Source organism: Amphibalanus amphitrite, unplaced genomic scaffold, assembly GCF_019059575.1.
Source record: "Amphibalanus amphitrite isolate SeventyFive unplaced genomic scaffold, NRLGWU_Aamphi_draft 000957F_arrow, whole genome shotgun sequence".
Taxonomy (NCBI): domain Eukaryota; kingdom Metazoa; phylum Arthropoda; class Thecostraca; order Balanomorpha; family Balanidae; genus Amphibalanus; species Amphibalanus amphitrite.
Window position 1 is genome coordinate 71,263 of NW_024882451.1, and position 9,382 is coordinate 80,644.

Consider the following 9,382-nt stretch of genomic DNA (forward strand, 5'->3'; position numbering starts at 1 on the left):
CATATTGCATATCAATCGATTCGGCAGGTCTTTTCATGTCCATTAGTGGCTTTATCGACTCGCTAGCTTTAGTTGATCGGGAGTTATTGACGAAAAACTGATACCCTTGGTTACGTGATAAATGACGTCACGCAAGATCAACAAAGCAAAATTAAAGCATCAGACCTTGCAAGGAGCGCATGAAATCACGATTCCGTGTGCTTGAAAATTTGAGATAGTTATATATCATTTCCGGACCAAACTAGCAATTTCCATATTCCCCTGACTTTTAATGGTGAGAGACTGACCTGATCTCAGGCGACCCTTCAGAAAATCCGAGATATACATTTATACAAGTTGTGAGACTCTCGATCATACTATAAGATCCTGTAAGTTTCATCTCCCTATGAAAGCTCTGCACTGAGGGTGTAGCGAAGTTGAACATTTTAGGAGTGTGCACACAGTCCTAAAATGTTGAGGACAGTTTAGGACAGTTTCACACAGTTCATTTTAGGACTGCTCATTTATGACGTCATAGATCAGTGACCTGACTTGTCTTAAAAATGCGGTTGGCGTAAAAAAATCTGACTTATCAAATCCCGACTAAAAAAATCGACTTATAATCCGGTTAATCAAATCCCGACCATGTTTTTACCTGGCCATTAATGTTCTAGCCTTACAGGTGATTGTTTGAACGCGGAAGATGCTGAATCTTGGTTAACCCCATACTTATCGTATGATAAAGAACGTCAGTGTTAGAAAGTTAATTAACAATTTTATTTAGGATAGTTTAATCCAAGTGGGTATAAATCGACTTGACAATTTACTAGGAGGGTTTTGCAGCGCTATTAGTTCGGCATTTAATTATAAATCATTGCTAATTTCGATCCGGATATCGTTATTCAATGCTGGCCTTTGCGTCCTCAGAAAGTTGTTTATAGTCATGAAGGCTTGCATTGACCCATACTTTCCATTTTTTCAGCACTATTATTCGCCGTAGTTGACCAGGTGTTTTCTTCAGCTTTCCCCTGAATCCTTTGGCTTAGACCTGGCGTATCACCCGTGCATCGCAAGACGCACCTACCACACACAAGTTCATGATCCCCACGAACCCACATCAGCGTCCGTTCGCTTGGTGTGTGACCCCTTGACCTTTGGCCGCGACAACTGCCAGCTTGCTGGAGCACCCCTCCCTACACGCGCTGCCCCGCCCGCTCCCCTCACTCCCCCCCCCCCCCCGGGGTCGTGTCACGAAGGTTCGGGCTTACGCTACTACCGGCCGCTGCGCAGCTGTCACCTAGCGCCTGGGAATGTGTGGTCTGGTGCGGATTCAGCCAACTACCGGCTCGCGACACCAGCGCCACGTAGTGGCGACGGTACATTCTTTTTAGACACACTGTACCTACAACCAACCCCACTGGCCGTTCGCGTTCGGCATGAAAAACACCCCAGCCTGGCGAGGGTTAATTTGTAATTTGGGGTCCCGGTTTCGAATGCCATCGTTGCTTATTACTTACTCAATAAATTGTGCATTTAGGAGCGGCTGGATTTTACTCAACATACCGTGGCCTGGATTGATAAAAAAGCTTTGACAATTCCTTGACGATTCCATCGCAGGTGAATATATTTCCTTTATTTCTCATATGGTAGCTAATAACAAAACAACGGTAATTGGCGCAGCAAAGACAAATATCACTGCTTGTGAATGTTATGTGCTGCGTGTATGCTGCATTTGTTATAGATGTTGCCTAGCAATTTGTTACTAATTCACTTTCAGCCGGGAATGTCCGAGAACTAGCTGAAAGATTTGAACAGAAAATTATTGAAGGGGTGGGGAGGTGTGGAGTGAGATTGGTATGCTGGTGAGTGATATGGGTTTAGGCCTCTTTTTTGTTATGTTAAGCGATTTAAGCCTAGAAAACTGAAGTATAAAGATTTTTTGTTGTCCTGAATACTTTTCTATGGAATGGCATGCTCAAGATTTAAATATCTGGGTTTAAAATGCATTTTTCGATTCGGACATTCTTCGTTGAAGCTGGGAACATTACAGTCTGAATCAGGCCCCGTTTACATAGGGATTGTTGCTAGCTTATAGCTCCGCCCGTTGTGTTGCAAAAGATGCCAATGGTGCTTAAAATTTACTAAATTTTCCCCTTTAAATATACAAAGATCACTGCATCGCAATTATCACAAAACAAATGAGCTAGAAGCTAGAGCCTCCTCAAAAATCCTATGAAAACACAACTATTGATTTACCTCATGGTTTATTTTAATTTTGAATTGTGAATATTGGCCCTATATGGTAGTTGCTGGATAAATTTTAGTTCTTATTTAGATCTCTGAAAAATAAATACCTACAAATTTAGAATAGGTACCTAGGTCCCTACCTATTAAAGGAAATAGTTCACTTTCACGAAATTATTTTTTTTGCAACGATTTATTATTTTTTATGTTCAAAATAATCAGCAAAGAAAATAAAACCTTTTTATAACAAAAGATTTTTTTTTTTCTATATTTTGATATAGGAAGAACTTTTCAGTTTCTGTAAGGCACACGCGATCCAGTATGAAAAGTGCATGGGTCCCGAAAATTCTTCAGAAACAGAGAAATTATCGCAGCCACCGGCATTTGGGCGATCTGCTCGATCTGATAATGTTCCCCTGAATGTCCTAATTGATCAGTACGAGAATTTCTCTAGAGTTCTCGTAGATAATTTCTCTAGTTTCTGAAGAATTTTCGGGACCCATGCTCTTTTCATACTGGATGGAAATATATGCAAGGCACACATCCTCAACGCAAGACACCTTTTTCGGGACGAAAAATAGAATATCTTTGCCTAGGGTGATCGTTGGGCTGTAAAAGCTCCTGATTTATGCTCGTCTCAGCCCAAGCTACGGAACTGCTATTCCAGTTCAAAACCCATGTTAAAAAGTGAACTATTTCCTTTAACATGAAATTTGTTTAGTGTCTTTCATGATACCTACATCAACATTTTTCAAAATTATCATAATTATAGTCTGTTCCATATCAAGCTTGCAGTCGGAGTTTCTTCGGCAGATCGCTCCTCTGGACCTCCGCTCAAGAATTTGCATCTTAAAGGAACTATCCCACCTTCTAAAATGTTGTTAAAACCAGTTAAATTTTGCCCGACGTTATAGATTGGATGACCAGGAACACGGTTCTGGCATTTATTTTCACTAAACATCTTAGGCTTCCCGTATTCCAAACACAAACTTTCAAATATGTGATGGCACAGCCCAAAATTACCTCCTTCCCCAGGCCACATTACTGTCATAAAGCTGATTCTTTTTACTCTGTAGGCACCACAACAAAGTTCAGATCAAGTTTTAAGCGATTTTTCAATGAACAAACCCATTTAAATCAGAATGATTAAACGAGGTGACGTCACACTAACAGCCACTCCATGTTGAAGATAGGGCCTTGCGCAAGGCCCATTTTCAAATGAAGGTAACGAATTTCTTCAACACCAAGAGGCCGCGGGGGTTGCAACCTAGATAGATAGTGGTTTCTGAACCTCGCCGCAAACTTGGCTATCTCAACTCAAACCCCATGTTAAAGGTGGGATAGTCCCTTTAAAATGTAAGAGCTGTATATACAGAAATCACGCACTGCTTTCAGCAGGGCACTTCGGCTGCAAACTTGAAACGGAACAGAGTATACCTATTTTGCCTTGTGATATTATAGATGGTATGCTGACTTGAAATTTTTCTTAAAAAGGCATATGTTTTTATCACCTATCTTGTGTCATCCACGGTATATAGAGAACTAGGTAAAACCAGTTTGCCACCACAACACTATGGTATTTTGACCACTTTCTTCAGCTGACCTTTTAGAACCAAAAACGAAAAGTAGCCCATATAATTGGCTTATAATAATTACACATATGTTAATTTGAAGAGCATTATTACTGAGGAACCAACGAGTAAATCTGTGTGATAATAAGGAAAATAAAACCAAGTAATTTGCAATTTGGTGTCATCCTGTTTCTGGGTTTGTGCGTATGTTTTCATTCATGTTTATACTGATCTAAGTTGTAGGTTGGTAGGTTTAAGGTTGTAGTTAAGAAGGTAAGGTTAGGACATTATGTTTTATCCTCACCGTACTTAACACATTTACCAAGCTTACAGATTTCCATGGTACCTAACCATTTAAATTTGCCTAAGACACATGATAAAAAGAAGTAGAATTGGTGAGATCATAGGATGGACAATGAGTTCAGGTTTTGTCATTCAATAGACATCAATAATAGGAAGTAAAGACAAATATTTGGCCAGGCAAATATTTATGGGCAAATTCAGGTAGATAATTGTATATTGCCATAGGTGACAAAAACACTTTCTCCTAAATGGAATAATTATTTTGGCACACTTGATGCTTATTAACTATGCTTGATATTAAGTTGTTTGATCATCAAATGCAATAAATTTGAAAGGAGGCATATTTTTTTCTTAACAGTTAACACATCCAGCACTCCCTTACACCAAATTAATGTTTTACCTTCTCCCAACTGCAGAATCATCAGAGTAGGCACTCAAACATGCCTGCCAATCTTGAGGAAAAGATCAACATTGTGAAGGCTGCCATTACCTCTCATCCTGACTTTCCAAAGAAAGGTGTTATCTTCAGGTAAGTTGTAATTCTTTTTAACAATTTTTGTTACCTACTCTGAAACTAGAATTTGTGTAGGTATGCCATATGGTTTACCTAGATAATTGCTTGCTAATGATGTTTTATGGCCAATATCCTGAAACAGATAGAATATGTTATCGATGATCAGATTTGGATGTAATGTAAAGTAATGGATGTAGTTTTTGTCCATTTGTATTGCTGGCCCTGACCTCTCATTTGGACTTGCTTTTAGACATATTTATTTTCAAACATTGCATTGTTTTTGCTTTGTTTAACATTCGCTAAGTTATGAATATGATAGGTAATGCCATGGATTAGGTATTCCTTTCATTAGGTAGGTATTCCCATTAGGAATACTTCATCCATGGTAATGCATAACCCATTTGCCTGCCCCCATTCAGGGACATATTCGGCGCGCTGCTGCAGCCGGCGGCGTTCGCGGCGCTGCGGGACGTGCTAGTGGCGCACGCGCGCCAGCTGAGTCCGCGCCCGGACGCGGTGGTGGCTCTGGACGCGCGCGGGTTCCTGTTCGGGCCGCTGATAGCGCTGGAGCTCGGCGTACCCCTGGTACCCGTCCGCAAACGGGGCAAACTGCCGGGCGCCGTGCGCAGCGTCCAGTACCAGCTGGAGTACGGACAGGTACGGTACCGCGAGGGAGAGTGACTGTTGCTGATCGTTCGTGAATATTTGGTTTGCTAGACCCCAACGAGCTTTTACAGCTTTTGCTCACTAACAGGTGCGATGTTTGACTGACGTATCTTCTGTGTCTGGCTACAGGACACCTTTGAGATGCAGGATGGGCGCATCAGCAAAGGCCAGAACGTGCTAATTGTTGACGACCTGCTGGCGACCGGAGGTAGGTGAAGTCATTTGGTGGTGACTCTGGCCTGTCGACCTGATCCGACCTGTAACCTCAGACCTGACCTGGCCTGACCTGATTTGAGCTGAGCTGAGCTGAGCTGGTCTGACCTGAGGTGTTGAATGAGTTTCAATGTACCCTCCTGATGACCTTTCCCTCAAGGCTGCTCCAATGGATATCATTCTGTCATTTTCTCGGTTGTAATTTTATCGAAATAATAGATCATTAGTGCTAGTTCTGAGGTTATGGGTGTCATTAGTCCCTCAATATGGGCCAATAATGTTCTAATTACGTCCAAACGAGGGCCGCTGCCGCTGGTCAGAGAGGCGCCGACGTGATTTAGTCCGCATTTTCATACGGTCCGGCCGTCTATAATGATCGAGTTTGTGCGGTAGCACGACCGTCGGCCAGCCAAGCGCGGGTGTCTGTGTCGGCAGTTATTTCATACGTCTCCCGCTGGGTGACGGTGGCTGTAAAGCGGCTCTTACTGTCCGCTAACCGGTCCACTATTTATGTTCTGGCGGCGCCAGCTTCACATGGTGCGGCCCGCGCGGGCGGGGGCGGCATCTGGAAGTGGAATGGGGCGCGGTAGCCGGTAGCTAGGTATGAAATCATAGAACGGACTGAGGAGACTGAAGGGAGTTGTGGAATGCAACTGGGTATGAATAGGGAGAGTTATGGAATGATATGGGTTCGGTAATTAGGCATAAATGATAAAGATGTCCAATGATTATGAACTTTGATCTCAAAAGTCCATGGCCGTTTTGCACCCAATCGCCGCAATCAATATCACAGAGCAGACCAACATCCTACAGAGGAACATCCGATTATAGAATATTCAATATTCACTGGCACTATACACATGTGCGTGTGGAATGCAACGAGTAGACGTACACATAAACTTATCGGATTAGCAGTGAGAAGGGTCAGGCAGTTGTCCGTTGTTCCTTTCTTTTCCCATTCCTGGTTCTTCAAAAGTTTAAAATATTTCCGTGTGACTAATGAATGGCGACGTTTTTTTCTCAATAAGTCATTCCTTCTTGGTTGAATACAAATGACTATTCATTGCCTTTTTTAAGTTGCCAATGCATCGTAGCATACTTTGGAATCGTGATCCATGTCAAGTGAGGACCTGTATCAGGGTAAGTAGTGGTGCTAAGTGTCTTATCAAATGAAATTATGCTCATCAATTTCCTTTGTCTTACCTGGTGAATTCGCCATAAAGTAGCGTTCAAATAAGCCGACATTCAGTTCTTGGCATGACATGCTCACTACAGTATGTATCGTCACATAGTGCGGTTCTAGTTATTACCGACTCTGCGATTCCTCTGCACTATGTCTTGTCCGCTCTCCATCGGTTCTGATCACCTCCCCCCCCTTCTCAGGCACCATGTCGGCAGCCTGCCGGCTGGTCTCCGAGGCCGGCGGCACGGTTCTCGGCTGCCTGGTCATCATTGAACTGGCCGAGCTAGGTGGACGGCAGAAGGTGCCGGCGCCCGTCACTGCACTGCTCGAGTTCTGATCCCAGGCTCTGAGAGACGGTGGCAGAGGTGTCCTAGGTTTTGCCAGAGCCCTATGGGCCTTGGTGGGTGGCTGACGAGGACTGACCGCAGGGATCGAGCCAGGGATATCCGAGATGGACCCCTGCGGGGTGCGATGGGGCGATATTTTGACGGGTGCGGTCTGGGAATGATGTGATTTGCTCATGTTTTGGGCTCGTAGAGACGACAGTGTCGCTGTTCGTAGCATTACGGCCAATGGTATAATGTCGGTAGCAACAGTGCCATACGTCAAGGGTTTTTAGGTGCACTGCCATGATCTACGAAGTGCTAACGCATTATTGCATTGTTTGTAATGACTGAAGGTGCTTTATGCACAGCGAGTGCAATACTGACATTTCCAATCGCTAGGGGCGAATTCTTCCACTGATCGATGCATTCCACACAAATGCCTTGAATTTTATACACCCGTTTGTTTGATGTACTTGTATACCTGTTCGTTTGATACGTTTGGTATTGTATTTTGAAGTGAGCCTGGGTACAATACATAGCATGAACGAGTATGCCAAGCCAGTTTTTGCCTGCGTAAGGACTAAGGAACATGTTTACTGATGAGCGTAGAAAACCATTCGCTCCCGGAGGATTTGTTGTTGCCGCAAGTCTTGTCCGTCGAAATACTCGGTTGACTCTCTCCTATGGGGTGATCGCTGTTTTGAGTCCAAACTATGAATAAAGGCTCGCTCTACTTTACGCGTAGACATCGGGTCCTTTTACCACCGGGGAAGACTCGCTTGTGGCGGGTGATGGCCGACAGCGCCACGGCCCTGCGCTCAGTGCCGCTGCAGGTGGCGCCACCGCTGAACTTAGACCATGGATGAAAGAACCCTTAGACTGTGAACGGTCAGCCAGCCAGCCTGTGGTCAGTCGGTGGTCTTCACTGCGGGGTCGAAACTCGAAAGGCTAACACTGTGCATGAAAAAATGCGGCTACTCTATCTTTTGATAAGATAATTACATGACCTGTGTATGCAATTCTCCTTCAACAGTAATGCACTCAACGCAGTTCGCCACTCCTTTTCATCATATATCTTTGCGAGTGAGACTCAACACACTGCCAATACCATGTCGCTCTTGCAGTTGCGTAGCACATTTTCCCACATCACATAAATACCTTGTGATATCCATCAGCTCACAGACCACTCGTCACTGCCCCTGCCTCTGCACCGCCCCCGCATTCTCCGCGCCGGCTCCACAGGTCACTGTCTGGCGCCTACCTCCCGTCGTCGGCACGGCTCGCACAGGTGGTCGGCTCCCGCCGGGCACCGCTCTTAACCGGCCGGCGAACGACGAGAACACATTAAATAACATAAGAACACATAAACCGGCCGTTGATGGCCTCCGGATTACGTACGGACGCCGTCGGAGAGCGATTCTCATTTGAAAATTGTCCCGTAAATCAGGTCTGGGAGCGGCGCGGCGCCGCCCGGCCCCCTGTGCCGGCGCGGACACCGGTACCGGTCGTAATGGCTCACCGGTGACCGGCCGGTGGCCCACGCGGGCTCGGCTGCGACTCTGCGGGTGCAGAGGAGGACGAGGATCGCTGTGAGGCTACTGGTGGTTACTGAGAGCTCGGGGTGGTGTCTCCATGGGTTACGGCCAGTTCACTTTGACTGAGTACACTATGGTTCACCATGAGTACATCGAGGGTCACCCTGAGAGCATCATTGGAACGATAAGCCATTGTGAACCGACTCAGTCACTGAATAGGTCTTTGGTCATTGTGACTTAAATCTTTGTAATTTCAAAGACGTTACTTCCCACAGATATCTAGTTCAATGCGGTGTTTCCAAGATAGCCTTGGGAGTTGCCTCAGCTAAGCTCTCACCCTCGCTCGCTGATTCTTCAGCACGCTTTTACCGCCTCTGATTCAGGAGCGGAAATGAAAGTCGTGATTGTCTGTCTGTGAACGAGCTCTCTGCCACATGCAATGTCACCTGGCCCCTGTGGGGTGGTTCGGAGGGGGGGGGGGGGAGTCTGGTGGCCGCCCCGACACCCTCCACACATGTCCGCTGCCGCGGGCAGTAAAGAATGATTATAGCGCATTGTGTCGCATTACGTGACGCATTTCGATCACCGCTCCAGCGAAATGACCATACTAACGTGTTTCCCAGCGCTAGATACAAATTGCTAACGTTCTAAACCGAGTTCAATTTCAGTTTCATTGAACTTGTTTGTTTATCGCCTTGTCGTTACAATTCGACTGAAAGTAGGAAAACTGATAATGCCGCAATTCACGCGGTATGACAATTTTTTAGTGACTCATTGCTATTTTCTGACTGGTTTGCAGATGAGGGTTCAATATGTTCCGCTCGTGATGGTGCCTAACTGCCTACGCC

The 9,382-nt window shown here is 45.2% G+C and overlaps 1 protein-coding gene across 2 annotated transcripts; it reads left to right on the plus strand.

The window, feature by feature from the left end:
* The first annotated feature begins 1,673 nt into the window (after positions 1-1,673).
* Positions 1,674-7,556, plus strand: LOC122368561 (adenine phosphoribosyltransferase-like). Of its 2 annotated transcripts, none has more exons than XM_043342586.1 (5): positions 1,674-1,841; positions 4,514-4,626; positions 5,031-5,268; positions 5,407-5,485; positions 6,874-7,556. In XM_043342586.1, exons 1-5 carry the CDS (start codon positions 1,836-1,838, stop codon positions 7,008-7,010), a joined length of 573 nt encoding a protein of 190 aa, XP_043198521.1. In that variant the 5' UTR covers positions 1,674-1,835; the 3' UTR covers positions 7,011-7,556. The 2 variants fall into 2 exon arrangements, with proteins under 2 accessions (XP_043198521.1, XP_043198522.1); XM_043342587.1 differs by having other exon boundaries at positions 1,840-1,905.
* Positions 7,557-9,382: the final 1,826 nt, after the last annotated feature.